We start from the raw sequence: 20,570 nt of genomic DNA, 5'->3' as shown, positions 1-20,570 counted from the left end.
ACTTAAATGTTTGTATATGCATAATTTGCAATAAAAAATAAAATAAAAATAAAAATATATATATAGGATTTCTCTATATATATATTTCTCTATATTCTCTATATATATATATGAAAATGGCTTTTTAATGAAGACTTTTTTAAAGTCCCTATGGGATAAAAAAAAGAAAAGAAAGCAACACCCCTAAAAAAGCACCCCCTATTATTGAAATCATAGAATCACCCCTGGCTAGCAATATGCTAAAATATGCTAGAAATTTGCTAATTCATGCTAGCAGCGAGCTAAAACGTGCTAATTCATGCTAGCAACATGCTAATTGCAATGCTAATCTGACATTAAGGTTGACTTTGGTCAGATTTCTGGCTGATTTATATCAGTCCATCATCAACGCATGGTGTGTTTTACCAGAAAATGTTCTCGGCACATTCCCAGCAGATCAGCCTGATGTACAAGTTAGCTTACTTTCTGCCCTACATTCTCATTACAGCTGTGAACGTGGTGCCTTCAGCGCTGCTTGGGGAGGATGTAGATGGTTGCTAGGCAACAGCGTATCCTTGCCATCCTCTCCAGCCACTCGATGTGAATGATACTGAGACACCAAGTACTTACACATGCGCATAATCGGAGCCTCTTACTATGCTTATTATTGCCAGGCACCTAATGCTGTGACCGACTTACACACACACATACATGCATGACAAATAAAGCAGACACTGACCTGTTCATAGAACTCGTTGACGATGCCTTCCGTCCACTGCAAATGAAGCTCCTTGCATTTCAACGGACCGTTTATATCCGCTAACTTAATACACATTTGACACACCAGCAGACGATCATTCTCGTTAGACCATTCAATGCCCGAGCAACCGTCATCCCCCACCTGAGCAAACATAAATCAATATATAAACTGCAATAGTTGGTCTATACATGTATATCTAATGTACAGTAAGTGCTCACCTTGGCGTTGAATTCAGCCAGAAAGTCAAAGTGTTTCTTAAGGTCCGTGGCCAGTATGGCTTCGATGACCAGGAAGCGAAAGCGTTTGAAATCCATGTGGTCCAGACTGGCCAGAAAGTTGTACTCGGGCCTCGACATGAAGAGATTCCAGGCAGAAGCTGCGTGATGGTTCTCCAGCACAGAGCGGTCATTGTAAAGCACGGCCTTGAAACACACACACACACACACACACACACATACAAGACGTTTATGGCACTTCAACTATTTTAAGGCTCCAGAACATTGTGACCAATCCCTGAACTTGCAGGCTACAATTCAAAACAACCACTTTGGATATTAATATTCATAAATATCATAATGCTTACACAGCATAACATGGAATATTCCATCCGAAGTACCGAAACTGTCACATGGTCGCAGCCTTTTTGAGCTTTTTCATCAGACATAAAGTTATTAACCTTGAATATGAGCAATAGTAACAGAAAACAGCATGCAAAATTAGCAGACTACATGGTAAACAGGAACCACATTTTAACACACACACACACATACACACACACACACACACACGACAAAAAGTGATGTCCGGAAGGTATATTTGTTTTTATTGATTCTACAAGTTCGATTAAACCATCAAAATATGAGATTTTTTATTTTTTTATTTTTTTTATTTTACATTTTTAACATTTTAATTATGAGGGATGAAGGAAGAATATAATATAAATATGAAGGAAGAACAAAACACTAATCTTGGTTAAGGTATTTATCTGAAAAAAATATTTATTTTTAACTATAATGTAAACACCAGTCTTGTTCGGTTCTTGATCTGATTAAATACAATTTTTGAAACCCTTATTGTGAATTATTGTACGAGGTACTTAAGTAATTTATTCCACCTCTGTATTAGTACCGGCTATGATTCTTAAGGAAGCACATATGACAATACAAGGAAATGACTTCTCCATTGAAGCTCTTGAAGGAGATAGGGGGTACACTGATAGTGGGGTTGTGTGAGGATGGTGTGTTACCTGTGGAGCGCTGGTGGCCACCAGGAATGCATTGGTCCTGCCAGGATGGTCGTAATCATGCATGGCAGCCGCGACGTAGAGCGCCATCAGCTCGAGCGCGGGGATGAGGCCGGACAGACACCCGTAACCCTCCTCCTCTACGGGATACGTCCTGGACATCAGGTGCTTTGAGCGGCCATGAGCGAGTCCACTGTCAGAGTCTGGAGACAGAGAGTCTGCAGATTAGTTCACACTGTACATAGGTATTCATAGTAAATATGTGACCCTGGACCACAAAACCAGACACATGGGTCAATTTTTTGAAATTGAGATTTATGCATCATATGAAAGCTGAATAAATAAGCTTTCCAGTGATGTATGGTTGGTAAGGATAGGACAATATTTGGTCGAGACACAACCATTTCAAAATCTGGAATCTGAGGGAGAAAAAAAATCTAAATATTGAGAAAATCTCCTTTAAAGTTGTGCATTTATGTTCACGATTGTGCTGCATTCACTCACAAAAATACATGTTTTATATATTTACGGTAGGAAATTTACTAAATATCTTAATGGAACATGATCTTTACTTAATATCCTAATGATTTTTGGCATAAAAGAAAAATCTATAATTTGACCCATACAATGTATTGTTGGCTATTGCCACAAATATACCCGTGTGACTCGAGACTGGTTTTGTGGTCCAGGGTCACAAATGTATACGAAGACTTCAGATGCAAAAGCCTCTACATCCGTCTAACATTTTTATCAGGCTCATATGTATAGGTTTCTACCTAAGTACCAACATTTGTGAATGAGCGGAGGCTGGGATTTAGTGAGTTTGAAGTGAAAGTATTTGATGAACGTATACTATGTGCGGAGAGCATTCACTCAATATTATCATCTCATTTTTGACATAGGTGGCTTTAAGCGGCTTTTGCATCGGAGGTCTTCATATGGAAATGAGGGCAAGCCATTTCTGAGAGGTTTTGTTAGAGTATGTGTGCATAATACAACCTTTTTTTATTTTAAAAAGCCTAAGAAAAATCGATACTGTCGCTCAAACAGTAGAGCATAGTGTTTGATTCCCAGGGAATGCATGAACTGATTAAAACGTATACCTGATCAAATGTATGAACTGAGATAACGTATATTTATATCTTGATTAAAAAAAAATCACGTTCTTTTCTGAAAGTCAGTTTATTGTTCATAAAATCTACAATGTTGCTCACAGTCACATGACACTTGTCAAAAAAGTGATGGGAGTGCATTGATGACATTGGCACAGCTCTTTTGTGAATTATCAAACTGACAGTGTAAAAAATAAATAAATAATAATAAACTGACAGTGTTACAACACTCTCCAGTCTCCCCTAAACATATAAAACATTAATATAAGAATATCAAAATTCATAGTTCTAGCCTGAATAATAATAATTATACATATACTTTTCAATTACAAGCATGCAATTATTTCCACTGTAACTTTTCCAAACTGTAATGAACATACTTACCCGAGTCACTAAGTGATCCCAGCGTAGGTAAACCAGGCACCGGCTGAGTAGTGAGGTACCACACCGCATGGAGGACGTCTGTTGCATGGATCCGGTTGTGATCTGGGGAGGAAGACGAGGTTTAATACTGTAAACCACCACTAGGGGGAGATACAACACACACAAATGTACAGTGTGCCACAACTGATGATTTAGTATTCCTCTGGAGGTGAAGCTGACTACGCACAACATCTGTAGTGGATCATAACTTATCTTATTGTTAACATATTTCTGTACACATGTCTCTTGTAGCTCAAGGACTCACATGGGATGTCCCTGTATCCGTTCTCCAGAGCATGGAAATAGTTCATGAACTCCCTCACTGGGATCTTGAATGTCTCAAAGAGTCCCGTATCGACAAACAACCGGTAGGACACCTAGACCACAGAGAACAATGGCAAAATCTCTCAACCGTAGTCTTAAATTAAACAAAAGAATCAAAACAATTATAACATTTCTCAGAAGGAAATATGTGCAAATACTTAAAATGATTCATTCATGCATTGCATACACATGCAAACATGAACAAATTATATATATAAAGTTGCTACATTTAAATGATTACTTATTTTACACTTGTTTATTACAAATGAACTAAAAGTCTAATCTATGGAAGCTTGTTTCCACCATGGAATAAAAAAATGTAAAAGGTAATTGTGACTTTTTATCTCACAATTCAGACTTTATAACTTGCCATTGCGAGCCTATATCTCATTTCTGAGGGAAAAAAAGTCAGAGATTAATCCGTTGCAGAAAAAAAGCTTCCATAACTATCTGACACTCATTTTTATTATAAAAAAAAAAGAAAAAAAAGCCCAAATATCAGCCAACTATTAGCCAATAATCCTGGCCCAGGTGTTGCTGAGTTGCTTTCACATTAACATAAGTTCCAGCGCCACCTGAACTCAGACAACCTCCCACAGGTGATCTCCAGTTCGGTCCGCATGACAGCTTTCTATCACCAGTTCTTCCTGTGAAACCGTGCCCTGTTGTGAACTAAACTGCCAGTGTGAAACTAAAGCAGAAGACGGGTGGTAGACGTGAGTCCTGTACTCTGGACCTCCACTAGATGTCAGTGTCTCACCTGGCTGAGAATGCAGCCACATCTGCCGTGGGTTTTCTCCACCAGACTGAAGATGGGGAAGTTCCAGTTGTTGATCTGACTCATGAGAGGCTCCAGTCCCTCCATTACCAGGGGCTCTGGGGCCAAGATGGGCTTATCCTGCAGAGGAAATGAGTTCAGATCACAAAAACACTGAATACGTCTGAAATTGCTTACTAAAAAAGTGGCACATATGAAACTACTAAAACGAGTAGTTAAAATGGCATAACAGAAAGAGAGTCTGTCATCAAACCACAGCAAAAACAAATCACTAGCACATCAAACGCTCGCTGATTACTTCGGATGACAATTTGATGGCAGGTTTAGTTTCACTGGATCAAACAAACAGCCCAGAGTATTGCACATCACACTCTTTTATTTATGCCGTATTTTTATGTGCTTTATACATTTTCTGCGCACTGCAAAGAAATTATTTTCTTCCTCAGTATTTGTGTCTTGTTTTCCATTACAAATATCTATACATTCTTAAATTAAGATACATTTAAGATATTAAGTCTTGTTTTCTTATCAAATAATAAAATATATAAAATAATGTGTTCTTTTAAAATTAAAATTAAGTGAGCTTATGCTTAAAATAAGAACAAATATCTGCCAGTGGGGTCAGAAAATATTATAAACTCACATATATATATATATATATATATATATATATATATATATATATATAATATTTATATTTATATATATATAATATTATGAGCTTAATATTAATATTTAATATTAATATTTAAGTGAGCTTATGCTTAAAATAAGAGCAAATATCTGCCAGTGGGGTCAGAAATATATATATATATTTATAATATTTTCTGACCCCACTGGCAGAAATTTGTTCTTGTTTTAAGCATAAATCACTTAATTTTAATGCTTTTAAAATAACACATTATTTTATTATTTGATAAGAAAACGAGACTTAATATCTTAAATGTATATATATATACTTGCGCCATTTTGCTTCTCGTGTAAATCTTGATTTAATGATGTTTAAGATATTTGTACTGGAAACAAGACAAAAATACTGAGTAAGAAAATAATTTCGTGCGGTACATATTCTATGTATACTGCATATTTTATGCATGCTGCTGATGCCACACTTTACGCTGTGTATTGTTCCTGCTTTAGGGTCCTCGAACACTGAACAGCATCTCCCTGCCTGAACTAAACTGCAGAGCTAAAAAATCAATTTGTCCCGCAGAAGGCCTGTTTACCTCCGGCGGTATAAGAGCGAGTGCCTGAGGCGGGAACGTCCCGCAGGGCTTCCGGTGACCCTCTCCGTCTTCCTCGTTCTGTGCAAAGTCACTGCTGTCACTGTGGTTGGTCTCATAGGTGCTCTCATAGTCGGATGACATCCTCACCGGCTCGTCTGAAAGGTTATTAGAAAAGCGTGATTATGCCTCTCGTAATATTTCACGTTTGAGCAGACTGACAGCTTAGAAAGACACCAATTACATATCAACTCAGAGATTCAATCCAGGATCGAGCTGTAATATCACAGATCACAACTGCAAAATGGATAATAAGTGAAATGCATCTAAATGGTAATTCAGAGAGGGTCACATGACGGTGGCGTCACCTGACTGCTGGCTTCTGTCTCCTGCGTCTGTGGATCCATCCCCGTGCCTCTTACTGTACGGCCTTCCACAGCTACAACACACACACACACACACCATTTACATCACTGTCAGGACACACTTTTCACATTAAATACAGAGAGCATATATATATGAAGAAGTGAGGCGATTCATATATAGAATCATCATGGGATCATTTAATGGATTTAGTTAATTTTTTTAAAATTCATTTGTAATTTTATGAAGCTCGTAAACATCCTTTATTACTAGAGAAAATTTTAAATAACCAATTTCATTAAAATATTATGCAATCATTTAAGACATTTAATCCTATATATATTTTATACATTTCATGTATAAAAGTTGTTTTGCCTTTATTTGCTTTAATATTGCATTTTAATAATAATGATAATAAATAACAATAATAATTAAAGTAAAACAGCAAATAAAGTAATAAGCCAACAATTTACTTCCTCAATACACGCTCCTGGTTTTAATGTGGATTATTTGTCTGTGGCAAAATAAATAAATAAATAAATAAAAATCCCCAAATCTTTCATCCAATTTCATCATTTTCACAATTGAATCAATTCCCAACGAATAAAATCAAGTCACAGAATATCCTGCTTTACTCATAGTTAAAATAAATCAGATTCCGACAGAAAAATGCTGTTTCATGTTGACTTCAGGAACATTCCTTAAGAACAATAAAAAGACACAATCTATCATTGTAGGCACTGGAATCTGTTCGTTACGCTTTATGTATGTTATGCTTTAAGAGTTAGGAAAGCTAGGAAACGGCTGATATTTGAATATTTTGCAGGCGTCCCGATGGTGTGTCCGTCGCTCTAGCCGTTGTCAGAGTTGTTTAGTTTAGCTCTTTAAATGAACGTGCCAGACAGAACCTAATCAAGCTGTTCCTTTGTGACCAGCATTCATTACAGGCCAAGGGGACGGTGACCTTGTCCCAACGGCAGGACATTAGTGATCGCTGTGAGTAAAACAGCAGATCTGACCATGTATGTCCATCTGTTAATATTTAGACACAGTGTTGGTTATTTTTCACAGTTAATGATCAGTGGTTGTTCAGTAACCACGTCATGGGTTAAAGCTGCGGTCCACTGTTGTAGAACATCCTGGGCCACAGGATTCACAGGAACAGCAAGCATGTGCTTTTTAGCGTAGGGATGAATTGTGCTCAACATGAATATTAACTTGATGTCCGCTCTTAAAATTACTCATTAGTTGCTCTGCATGGAATCTGCACGAGCAAAATTCCTCAAAAAGACTCCCAGAGAATTTAAACGCATATCATTCACAAAAAGCAACAACATTGTTTTGGTTACTTTTTAATATGAGGCTCAGTTTTTACAACTCATGTGGTGTGTTCTTTCAGGAATATCACTGAACTACTCAAACTACATGACATGGGCGTTTCACACTTTTATTACAAAAATGAAAATTCTGTCATCATTTACACAACCTCAAGCTGTTCCAAACATGTATGAGTTTCTTTCTTCTGCTGAACACAAAAGAAGATACTTTGAAGAATGTCGGTAACCAGATATTTGATGGGCCCTATTGTCTTCCAGAGTATGAAAAAAAAAAAAAAAAAACCTTTATGGGCCGGCAAGTTTCAATTACAATAGAAGCCTATGGAGGAGAGAGACAGCTCTCAGATTTAATCAAAAATATCCTCATTTGTGTTCCGAAGATCAACGAAGTCTTACGGGGTTGGAACAACATGAGGGAGAATTATTAGTGACAGAAGTTTAATTTTTGGGTGAACTATCCCTTTAATAACCGCTATGTGTCCGACGTTGTGAAGAGCAATATCATTGTGCAGCGTTTACCTCAGCAAGTTGGCAGAGTGAATCTCTGTGAGTGAGTGGAGGCGGGTCTAATTAGCATATTCATGGTTCCATGTATATTGAATGAAGCAAGGGTGTCGAGTTACATTCAAGCTATTTTAAGGCATGAAGAATTTTTTTCACAGGAAAAGATTTTGGTGATCAAAGATGAGTTTTAAGGGACACAATTATTGACAACAGGGGCACTTTAAGTCTTTAGTTTTACCTGCTACAAAGTGGAGGAGGCGCCCAGTGCGTGGTACTGGGGCTCGGGGCGCTCTGACTGTGGGTTAAGGCTTTGTGAGGGCTGTGTGGCGGCGGGCCGTCGCCCTGTGGAAGATCTGTGTCAGGCAGCTCCACTGAAGGGCTCTTGTTGGTGGGACTGTTGAGCGGAGAGCCCTGGACTGGAGGAGAGTGGCAGGGTGAAGCCAGAGGTGAGATGTTGGAAGAAGGGTAACCTGTCAGAGAGCAGAGGCATCACACTGGCACTGCCAAAGCCCATTTATCTCCTTTCACTTGACAAACACACACAGAGTGCTTTACCTCTTCGGCTCTTGCTATAGATGTGGTTGGCAGCGTATGACGCGGACATGGATCTGCTCTTGGAAATGGTGAGCATAACGGAGTTGTTCCATGAGTCACTGTTCACCAAACTGCAGAAGAGGAAGAGGAACATTTCATGCTTTTACCTGGTATGTTATTTCACTCACTGGAAAACATTAATCTGTTTGCATGAAGGCTTTTAAATCCGATTACTAACAGTCTCAGATTATTTGGGTGCATGTAAATGTAACCATTGTGTCCTCGTTGAAGATACTTCACCTTAATTCAACAAGGTATAACCGTTTACCTCTCAAAAGGGAAAGTTCACAATGCACTTTCCAGGGTTATAAAAGTCCAAGTGTGTATTTTTGGAGAAGCGTTCAGACTTGAATTTTCCTGCCAACTTTACAGGATCCGAGCGAACAGGCCTCCTGCTGTGGGAACACTCTTCAGATATCCATTAAGGAGACCTGCCACTTTAAGATTAGCCTCAACATGGTAATGCAGGCAACCGGGTGACCCTCCATTTTTCACAGGGGCTTTTATTTCGACAGGATCTGAATCTAAACACATCCCTGGCTCTCGTGTCGCCAGGAAGCCTCTTTAAACTCTCTGTCTACACAGTGCAGATGGCTATCTGGATATCCGTATTAATGGGCTGAACTTTAGCTGGGCTGTATAACTTAAGCTGAAATAAAAGATATAAAGGTGGAGAAATGCCCAAAGATGGACATTATGAAATCTGAATCAAACATTCAGACGGAGCGAGGCGGCGTGTAGGAGCTCTGGAAAGTTCAAGCGCTTGACGGCGATCCGCAACAGCTGTGCGAAACACTAACGTACGAGACAATGATGACAAACAAAACAAGATGAGGGCAAACGGATAAACGTGCTTTCAGATAAATCCCCAGAAACTCTCTGTGGACTCATATTTTCAGAAAGTGCTGTTGCTTCAAAAACACTTCATGAGTCAGCGGACCTGAGAAGTATTTGGACAAGTGTGCAAATGTCAATGCAGTAGATTACAAAAGCACAAGCATACTTCTCAAACAAACATTTCAGTGTTTGTTAGGTTTGAAATAATAAAACAATATATAACGGCTTCAATGTGAAGTATTTGGAAACTTTTGTGTTTGTGAATCGTCATTGAAACATGTAGTTAGTGTGATGAATTTCACATGTGGTTTCTCAGTTAGGACACCTGCTTGAACTTGAGGACAATTGACTTCATATATCCACTAAAAATCACCAACAGCCGATTAACCCTTTCCCCGCCAGCGGTTTTTAAAAGGTTACCAGCCAGCATTTTTGATAATTTTCACAAAATGGCCCCCAGAATATTTTGTTGTATGAATTTCTGAACATCAAAAGAAAGAAAAAAACCAAACAAAAATTTGTTATTCTAGATTTATGCAGTCTTTTTTATCAAAACAGTTTTTAAAAAAAGCAACATTTTGAACAAATAGATGAGAAAATCGCATTTTGTCAAAGACTTCAACACATGCATACGCAATGCTTCTATCGCTTGTTTCTACTTCTTTTTCGTCTGTTTTAATGTAGATTCTTCACTCTTTCAGAAGATGCGTAACAGCGCCCCTATGTATGTAACAGTAAAACCAGGGATTGGCGGAAAAATCCATCAATGATGGGGACGTGTTGTGTCATAAATCACGGAAAATTCCGTTAATTGGAAAGAGTTAAAAGACACTGAGTAAAAAAAGTGATAGTGAAAAAGATTCTGCAGCATTTGAGATTCTTTTGCAATTAAATTTATAAGTGTCCAAATACAAGTTAAAGATTTGGGCTGCTCACCAAAAGGATGTAAAACAGTTTAAACTATAATCAAAGCACTTTAATTCAACATGAAACAGCATTTTACTTTCACAATATGACATATTTCTGGTAAAAAAAAAAAAAAAAATCAATGACAAAAGAATGTAGGTGGGACTTGATTATATCCATAAGGAATTGATTGCATAATGAAACGTGAGTTACACACTAGAACAGAGCATAACATCACTGTGCTGTTACATTGTAAAATGTAAAATGTAAAATGACATGATCATGTAAAAAGATATTTTTCATCTTTAGCTTTTAACTTAAATTGTTCATTTGTGATTATCATGATGAACAAAACGTGTAAGAGTCGTACACTTTTGTTAGCTTATTTTCTGCAATAATTCATAAGGCGATTTGTGTTTTTTTGTTGTTGAGGGATCTAGGGTGATGCAAACTTGCAGGTTGACCTACAAGTACTGTACGTCATCATTGCAGCGCTCAGCCTAGGTCATGTCAGCCAAAAGGAAAGTCGTGACTGAACGGGGACTGAATAATAAGTGTACAGTAAGTCAGTCTGATGATGAACTGACACAGTTGGCAGTGTGCATTGCATCTGGATCAGGATGGAGGCGTTCATTACCTGCTGGAAGGGCCATCGTGAAGTGTTTTGATGCTGGCACTGCGGTCTCGCCGGACCGGCCCGGGTTCGAGCGTGGGCAGGCCCGTGGCTGAGGTCGTGGTGGTCCACGTGGAAGAAATCCGTCTCAGAAGCCCCGGATGCAAACTTCGCCTCAAACGCTGTTATTCAAAAGAGGACATACATCAAGTTTAGACTAAAACAGATCTGACAGTGGAGAAAAACACAAATCCTCCGCGAAGGTCAGTTTTGAAGCTTGTCAAATGTCACATCAACAGTTACAATCAATTAACACAGACCCAGACAGAATAAAACCACATGTGTATGACAACCCAAAGGCCAAATTAACACTTTTTGGCAGTGCAGTTGTTAAACAAATCACTTGTTTAGATTAAAGTTAGACTGCATTTTGTGTAAATGATGTCAATCTAGTGTGCGAGTGTGTGTATTAAGAGAGCGAGTCTGTGCGTTAAGCCAAACATCTGAGGGCGGCAGATGACAGCGGTCCATCAGGGAATACTGAGCCCTTCCCCCAACTGGGAAGAAGGGATCAGAACAGATGGAAGACCCTGGAGAAATGCATCATCGCTCTGCTTCTTTACATCACAAGCTGTGAACCAATCAAAAAGCGTGGGGGATTTGGAACGTGTATTCGGTATAAAATAGACTAGACATATGCACTTAAAGGGACAGTGAACATCCTGGCATCATTTACTCACCCTCACCCAAATATTGTGTGTTTCACAGAAGAAACGCACGCATACAGGTCACCACATGGAGAATGAGGGGTTTACAGTCTGAATAACACATCTGGTTTGACGGCACGTTTAATATATTTCAAGGAAACTCCAGAAAAGTATCGCTTTACAGCCAATGCAAGAATGTATGTTAAGTAGGGCTGTAAACGATTAATCGCGATTAATCGAATCCAAAATAAAAGTTTGTGTTTACATAATATATGTGTGTGTATTGTGTATAATTATTTTGTATATATAAATACACACAATTGCATGTATATATATATTATTATTTGTTTATTGTAACTTTTATGTATGCCTGTACGGTGACCTTGAGTGTCAGAAAGGCGCCTTTTTAAATAAAATGTATTATTATTATTATTATTATTAAGAAAAAGGTGTTATTTATATATAAAATAGTTATATTTGTGTATAATATAAATCATATAAAAATATGCAGTATATAAATGCAAATATTTCTCAAATACATACATGCATGTGTATGTATTTATATATACAAAATAATTATTCACAATACACACAGATATATTATGTAAACACAAACTTTTATTTTGGATTCGATTAATCGCGATTAATCGTTTACAGCCCTAATGTTAAGTATGTGTAAAAGTGCACCTCGTTGATCAATTAAGTCCCCCTGTGGTGAAAATTAAGTTTTTAATGTTATATGTCGATGTGGTGTTTTTAAAAAGACAAACCATGTATAATAAATGCAGTAGTTAACACTATGGGTGAGTATTTTCTCCTTAAAACGGCAGTGTACCGAAGACGTGGTTTGAAACCACCCGTTTCCTACCATCTCAAGCATGAGACCAACGTGCAGAGCGGGGCTTTTCCTATCATTATTTGTAAGGATGCTGGTTTTTAAAAGGCAGCTGTCTGACTCAGAGATGGAGAACAGGAACATGGTGTGTGTTACATTATGAGCGGTTTGATAAAGTAGTCAAGCCAAAGGCTAATCATATCAATTACCGTTATGTGTCAACTTTTATTCAATTTCTGAATGGAATAGCCTAAAAAGCGCGCAAAGACAGCTCCCTTTATAATCACTAAAAAGCTGTCACTCATCTCAGTTTGCGATCTCACGAAGCTCCACTATAAACAATGCATCTCTTATCTCGTGTCTACTGAGAGGATTCGCGAGCATGCAGAACTTCATGCAAAAACTCCAACATGCATGCCTCTGATTGGCTCTGCAGGCTCACCGCTGCAACAAACAAAATATAATACACACTGGAGAGTTTACCAAATCTGATATTATTATAGTATCAACTGCTTTTGTTTGTCAGGCCTGCCTGTATAATTCTTCTGAATCAGTTTCTGGTTCAAACATATACTGTTTATAAAGGTGAGCGAGTTGATCAGGTAATCCGAGCTGAGTGGAGGCGGGGCTAATTTGCATATTCATGGGTCCGCGTATACTAAACGAGTTACATTCAAGCTATTTTAAGGCATAAAGAAATTATCATATGAGAAAAACGTCATTGTGCGTATCAAAGATTTTTAAAGGATAAAATGATTGACTTCAAGTATGTTTTTTGACCGTATAAAATTGCACAATGGTGTACAAAAAGTTTCAGAACTGCATTACCCCAAGAGTCAGGGAAGGGAAGAAACTCTCTTGACAGCAGCATGAATATTTCAGATGCTGTGAGTAGAGAACCAGAGGGCATATCCGTACACCCCCAACCCCAATCCTCCTACCGCCCCCAGTGCTGGCGCGTAAGAGTACATGCCCTGGGCATTCTGGGATACCACCACCTTCACATTACAGACAAACGGGTCAGAAGTCACAGATTATGTTTATTTTTAGCTGATTCAACAATCTATAGCCACAAACATGAAAACATCTCAGCGATACGAGCGTCTGGTATTAATTCAGCTGGAATGGCTGTCAGCTGAAGTTGGGAGGAACATGTTTGAGTGGATGTAGCAGGCCTGATGTCTGAGAAGGTGCTCGGGACGCGTGTCTCCTCTCCTCGCTCACACCGACAGACTGTCAGTGTTGCAGAGGTTCAACGCTCGGCCGTCTGTGAGCGGAGTCTCGTTCGATCTTCTCCAGCTGGAGTGACAGCGCAGAGACACAGTCTACACTAAACTACACGAGGCAATCTCGCAAAACCGGCCAAGAACATGTCTGGATATTACAGGACATTTGGTTACAGTGTTGAGCTACAGTACTGGCAGTACAGAATATTTGTTTTGAATGACCATGCTCGATTAAACCATAAAAATATGAGGAAAATATTTGTTATTTTATGAGGGAAGATTAAAACACTAAACTTATTTAGCCAAAAAAAAAAAATTTGTTTGAAAAAAAAAAAGGGGTTTATTTTATGCAAAAAAAAGAGAAGCCATTTCCCCTCCAAATTCTTTCCCATATTGCAAAATTATCAGTTTTAAAAAACATATTGTCTCTCCTGGAATGCGAAATAAATAGTGATATAATATTTTTTTAAATAAAGAAATTTGACATCATGATTTTCTGTGCTGCCTTTATACCAATTTAAATAATGATTCTTTTATTATTATTACTACACTGCAAAAAAAAAATTTCTTAGTGTTTTTGTCTTATTTTCCTTCACAAATATCTAAACATTCTTAAAATAAGACATTTATTTAAGCAAAATTCTTAAACATTTTTTTGCAGTAGTAGTAGTAATTCAAATATATTCAAATATATTACTTAAATATATTACTATAGTATTTTTATGAGCGTTCTTTATGGAAAACATAATTTTGGGATGCAACATGACCCGTGACAGGTTTCGCAGGATTTGCCAATATGACTGCATCAACAACATTTATCATATCACAAACTTATAGGATTTAAAAGAATCCTTTATACCAGTTCAGACCATCAACAGAAAACAGCAAAGCAACAACCCACACAATCTCACACCCTTTCATTAAAACAGTGTGAGCAAAATGTCCAGCAAGCATTTAAGTATTTGTGCAAACTAGATTCCTACAGTTCAAATCACACCCTCAACTCCAGGTCACAGAATAAATGTTCTCGATGGTTATCATTTTGTCATTTTACAGCAAAATACCAGTGATTACAGGTATAAAAAAATCCTCAAGAGATGTGAAATTGCTCCTGAAATATATTCAGCATTCTTAAAAAAAAAAAAAAACCTCCTACTCCATGTTTGATCATTTTGTATTATATACACGAATATAACAATATATAATTTAAAAATATATATTATTACCTGCAGTACGTAGGTAATAATATATATTTTTAAATTATATATTGTTATATTCGTGTATATAATACAAAATGATCAAACATGCTTCGTCCTTGTGTTTACTCAGTGATTTGATTAGATTTATACTTTTACCTCATAGATTAAACATTTTTAATCTAAGAAAAACATTTAAGCCATTCCAGAGAAATTACAGTAATATACAATTTCAATATACGGTAATATATAAAATGTAATTTTACAGGCTGAAAAATATCAAGATACATAGTTTTTATTAGGGCTGAGCTATATATATATATCATCCCTAATAAAAACGAACAAAACCTGCAGCGAACAGTCAGGCCCTGAGAGTGCAGTGAACCGGTCGGTCAGTTCAACAACTTTCTTTTATTAGTTCTCGAATAGATTAGCATTTTAAACGTCTGGGACACAGGTATGCACTCGCTCGAAATCCTAAAGTAGGAAAATACTGGAGGAATCAGCCTTTAAATCTTAATAGTACTTTCTAAGATGGGGAGCTCATGCATGTATAATGCGTTAAAGGTTCGCCGTTTCTGACCCACAGTTAACTATGTTGCATGTTTACCGACTTCGGAGAAATGGACGTTCAGTCAGCAGTGTATCCAGAAATGTAACACCTCAGGAAAAGTGTTTTTCTTTTTCCAGTTAAAATATACAGGGAAAGTGATTTGGGATTTATGTGAAAAAGCCCCGTTTCCTGTCAAGGCCAAAGCTAATGCCCCGCTGCCAAACTGGACACCCAGACAGGCCACAAGCATTTCCTCCGAGGAGCTGCCGCGCGCCGTGACCTTCTGTGAATCGTGTCACCATCAGTGGAAGCGAAATCGTTCCTTGCGTTTCATGCCGATATTTGTGCTGTTGACACAGCTGCAGCACTGACAGATAAAACGCGGCTTAAAGAACCAGACTCGCTCGTGTTTTTCTTCACACAGCCAAAATATCACATTATATATGCTGTGGAAAAATAATAGAGCTCTGAATTCTGTTCACCATCGGAGCGTAGTGCGGTGTGACCTACATATGGACCAGGTGTAATGAATGGGCGTTAATAAACATCTCCTAATGTTGTTTGCTGAGCACTACAGCATGGGAACAGAGCCGGAGAGCTGTGCACCGGCCCATAGTGACTTTAGCCTCACCTACTCTTTAAGTGCCGGCATGCATTTTTAACTGCAGTGCTGGTGAAACATTAAAAGGCTTCTGTGAGAATGTGCGTCATTGTCCGCTACATTAGAGACCTGCCATGCTGGCGTGAATGAGGACGGAACGTGTGTGTGTGTGTGAGAGAGTGTGTGTGTGTGTGTGTGAGAGTGTGTGAGTGAGAGAGAGAGAGAGAGAGTGTGTGAGTGTGTGTGAGAGAGAGAGTGTGAGTGTGTGTGTGTGTGTGAGAGAGAGAGAGTGTGTGTGAGAGAGAGAGAGAGTGTGTGTGTGTGTGTGTGTGAGAGAGAGTGTGTGTGTGTGTGTGTGAGAGTGTGTGAGTGAGAGAGAGAGAGAGAGAGTGTGTGAGTGTGTGTGAGAGAGAGAGTGTGTGTGTGTGTGTGTGTGTGTGTGAGAGAGAGAGAGTGTGTGTGTGTGTGTGTGTGTGTGTGTGTGTGTGTGTGTGTGTGTGTGTGTGAGAGAGAGAGAGAGAGAGAGAGAGAGTGTGTGTGTGTGTGTGAGAGAGAGAGTGTGTGTGTGTGTGTGTGTGAGTGTGTGAGTGAGAGAGAGAGAGAGAGAGTGTGTGAGTGTGTGTGAGAGAGAGAGTGTGTGAGTGTGTGTGAGAGAGAGAGTGTGTGTGTGTTTGTGTGTGTGAGAGAGAGTGTGTGTGTGTGTGTGTGTGAGAGAGAGAGAGTGTGTGTGTGTGTGTGTGTGAGAGAGAGAGAGAGAGAGAGAGAGTGTGTGTGTGTGTGTGTGTGAGAGAGAGAGAGTGTGTTTGTGTGTGTGTGAGTGTGTGTGTGTGAGAGAGAGAGTGTGTGTGTGTGTGTGTGTGTGTGTGAGAGAGAGAGAGAGAGAGAGAGAGAGAGAGAGTGTGTGTGAGTGTGTGTGTGTGTGTGTGTGTGTGTGTGTGTGTGTGTGTGTGTGTGTGTGTGTGTGTGTGTGTGTGTGTGTGTGTGTGTGTGTGTGTGTGTGTGTGTGTGTGTGTGTGTGATGAAAAACACAGAGCATTAGCCGTGGCAGTAAACCATTAAACACAATGGACTCTTTTTCTTTTGTCTTAAAGTCTTCACGGGTTCCACCAAGATAACGCGAGCTTTTCAAAAATTACGCTGAAGAAAGTAATGTAAAAACAGAGCTGCAGAAACACAGAAGCCTAACCGAACTATAGCTAAGCCTTGTTCCCCGCTGAGCTTTACAGAACGTCCCATACAGTGGGTGTTTTGTGAACAGCATGATCTTCAGTGAAATTGCCTCATAAAGTGACTGGATTTCACTCTCACATAGGCTGGAATTAATTGTGGCATGTCAAAGCGTTTTATATGTGACTTATCTTTAAAGAAATTTGCCAGTAATGTCCTTATAAACTGAAGAATCAAAAAAGTGACAAGCGATTACATTAGTGCAAGTGAACAGAACTACATTCACTATGGCACTGAAGACTATCAGCTCTATGAGTCTGATCAATACTGAAATTAATAGACATTGAGCAAATATGCTCTACTGTACACTGAATGTTCTACTGTATTTGTGCATATTCCATTTAAAACTACAGAATTCCATATAATTCCATTATAGAATGCCAAAAGCTGATAATAGAACACAGAAGTACGTATAGTATTACATTAATTTTCTCCATAGAGAAAGCATTGCAAATGACATAATCAGAATCAGCCTCCACACACTCTCAAACTAAACATAAGCTAGTGTATCATATATTGAACCATCATTTATGATTCAGTTACATCATTTGAAATTATTCATGGGATGCGTAGTTCATAAATATTGCCTTTTTTCAAATTAATTTTTTCATCAAAGCTAAATAAAAATTTGTAGAAGAAAAGTTTTCATGGCTACAATTCTTTACTGAAGAGTTTTTAAAGTCGGCATGAAATAAAAATTCACCCTATTTAATCTACTGCAAAAATGCATGTTATAGGTATTATTGTTATTTTATACACATTTTATTCAACCTTGTAATGTTTAATCAATGCAGGGTATCTGTAGGATTTTAAAATTATTTTTTTAAAACCTGCACAAACCAAATTAATACAAAGTCAAAGTTTTGACAAAAAACAAAAGGTTTAATAAAATGATAAACCTCACATTTTATCCATTTTTTTAATTATTATATTTATATTAATTTTAAATATGATCTATACACTCCTGGGAAATAAAAAAAGGCACAATATTTAGTGGTGTTTTAATGGTTTTAACCATTTAAATCACAAATCACTGGTCAGGAAATTAGCAAGAGTTGCACTGTAAAGTAACCTAGCATAGCATTCCCCAACTTGCAGACAGCTTTCACAGGAAGAAGAGCCAGTGTTGTTACACTCAACACTGTAAAAAAATTATATGATCAAGACAATATATATTTGTACATTGCTTAAGCAATTTTCAACTTTTTTTTACGAGTCATATAATAACAAATTTTTTTAAATATAGTTTAATGTAGTTTAAGTTAAAATGACTTAAACATCCAAGTTGACTGTACTTAAAAATGTGAGACCAAATATTCACTTATATATTCAACTTTTCATTTGTGGGAAGCAAGCCATTCTGCAATATTCTCCTGTACAGCATCAAATGACTTTTCACAGTGAAGTAGCTCACCAATACACAAAGACACTCTTCCTCATGCTTCACTGTGGTACAGATGCATTTATTACTATATTTCACAGCAGATTTTTGAAGCCGCCGGTCTCGAGTATCACCATGCAACATGCAACTCATTGTGATTCATCAATCCACACACAACTTCCCATATTCTGCCAAAACTGTCTTTCTGTGGCAGAAATGGCTTTGTAAGTAGTGCATTTGCTTAAATATTTGTGGTTAAGACAATTAAAAGATTAGTGCTTAGCCATTTTGGGTGTGCATGGTAAAAAATTTTGCCCAGGAGTGTATATCCTAATTGTTTCAATTTTTTTAGATTTGCACATTAGCTTCTTTTTGATCCACCAGCTGAATGGAAAAGCAAATTCACTCTCTGACAGTAGATGGCGCTTAGTGAACTGCTCTGAAAGCACAAGCCTGTAGAAACTGAAACAATGCCACTTTTTACTTCGAAATGTCCAGCGCTCTTATTTAAAAAAAAAAAAAAAAATCATAGTAGCCTATATAATAATCACATTAGCCATATCGCGATTCCAATTATTCTCCAATCATTTAGTCTGCTTAAACCCCACCCCTCCACTTTTGAGTGCCACGCCCACATCTCAAAACCCAATCAACAACTAAATGCATTAAATCAAGTTCCCCCCCCCACATTTTTCTTTTACATTCCCATGTTCGGCACAATATGGAAGAAAAGATATATCATTACATATGCTATTTAATCATGACTTAAAAAACAATGGTTACACTTCACAATAAGGTCTTGTTTATTAACATTAATTAATGCATTAACAGACTAACAATGAGCAATATGTTCTTACAGCATTTATTAACCTTTGTTAATGTTAGTTAATAAAAATGTTCATATTCATGTTATCAGTGCATTAACTACTATCTATACTACTAATGTTAACAGATACAACTATCTTAAAATCTTAAAAATATAGTAGTAAATGTTGAAATTAACATGAACCTAATTTATTTTTAATTTTCAATTTCGAACAACAACAAAAATACAAATAAACTAAAATATAAAAATACAATAAGTGTGTTGCAACATACCGAATGAAAAAAACGATATCTATAAAGTATTAATTACAATATGTTCGAAAAGGAGCGGGAAGAAGCAGAAGCTTATTATTAATAAACACTGTAGAAGTATTGTTTATCGTTAGTTCATGTTAAACTATTGTTAACATAAGTGGTACCTAAAAAAGAATGGAATTTGAAAAAAGTGGGCGGGGCTGCAACAGCTGCAAAGGTCAGATTGGTCAGTTGTGTTTTTTAAGGTGGGGCTTAGCGAAGGGTCAAATCCTGGTACCTGAGCGGGTGTGGCCTTACCTTTGGGATGGCCAGCTTCTCTCCCTTCTCCGGCAGCTCCTCGGAGTCGGAGCAGGTGTGTGCGTCGCTGAAGGCCAGCAGGGGGCTCAGGCGCGGCCGGTGGTGCAGCGGCTGGAAGGTGAGCTGGGTGCTGAGCAGGTTACTGACGGCCCGGAGGGTGCTGCAGGTGTTGGGGGGGAGGGACGGGTCAGCCAGCAAATCTGAGATCAGTCCGTGGGCCTCTCCCATCACCGCGATGTCCACCGTCACGCTGGTGCCCGAAGACTGGACGAGAGGAGAGGGGAGAGAGAGAGAGAGAGAGAGAGAGAGAGAGAGAGAGAGAGTTAAATTAATGTAAGGGAGAGATAGAGTTAAATGCACAGGTAGTGGGAGAGAAAGAGACAAAGGGGGAAGAGAGAAAAAGCACCGTTAGCTCATCTGCACCTCGCCGGTGACGCGATGCAGGGCTGACGTAAGGCACACTGACGCACG

At 38.2% G+C, this 20,570-nt stretch overlaps 1 protein-coding gene across 2 annotated transcripts in view; it reads right to left on the bottom strand.

The window, feature by feature from the left end:
* Positions 1-20,570, bottom strand: part of pde3a (phosphodiesterase 3A, cGMP-inhibited) — an 84,465-nt gene that overhangs the window by 9,197 nt on the left and 54,698 nt on the right. Inside the window, exons 3-14 of one of the 2 annotated variants that reach the window (XM_079623668.1) lie at positions 20,100-20,363; positions 11,021-11,178; positions 8,602-8,711; positions 8,285-8,516; positions 6,211-6,281; positions 5,846-6,000; positions 4,602-4,739; positions 3,783-3,894; positions 3,479-3,580; positions 1,986-2,185; positions 958-1,161; positions 719-880 (exon numbers count right to left, since the gene is read on the bottom strand). In XM_079623668.1, the coding sequence (XP_079479794.1) occupies positions 719-880; positions 958-1,161; positions 1,986-2,185; positions 3,479-3,580; positions 3,783-3,894; positions 4,602-4,739; positions 5,846-6,000; positions 6,211-6,281; positions 8,285-8,516; positions 8,602-8,711; positions 11,021-11,178; positions 20,100-20,363 (1,908 nt within the window). The remainder of the gene's footprint in view (positions 1-718; positions 881-957; positions 1,162-1,985; positions 2,186-3,478; positions 3,581-3,782; positions 3,895-4,601; positions 4,740-5,845; positions 6,001-6,210; positions 6,282-8,284; positions 8,517-8,601; positions 8,712-11,020; positions 11,179-20,099; positions 20,364-20,570) is intronic. The other variant, XM_079623669.1, reaches the window with a different exon arrangement.

The sequence above is a fragment of the Phoxinus phoxinus genome (assembly GCF_949152265.1).
Source record: "Phoxinus phoxinus genome assembly, chromosome: 9".
NCBI lineage: Eukaryota > Metazoa > Chordata > Actinopteri > Cypriniformes > Leuciscidae > Phoxinus > Phoxinus phoxinus.
Note: the sequence above shows the minus strand (reverse complement) of the source record. Positions and strands in the feature narration are given on the sequence as shown.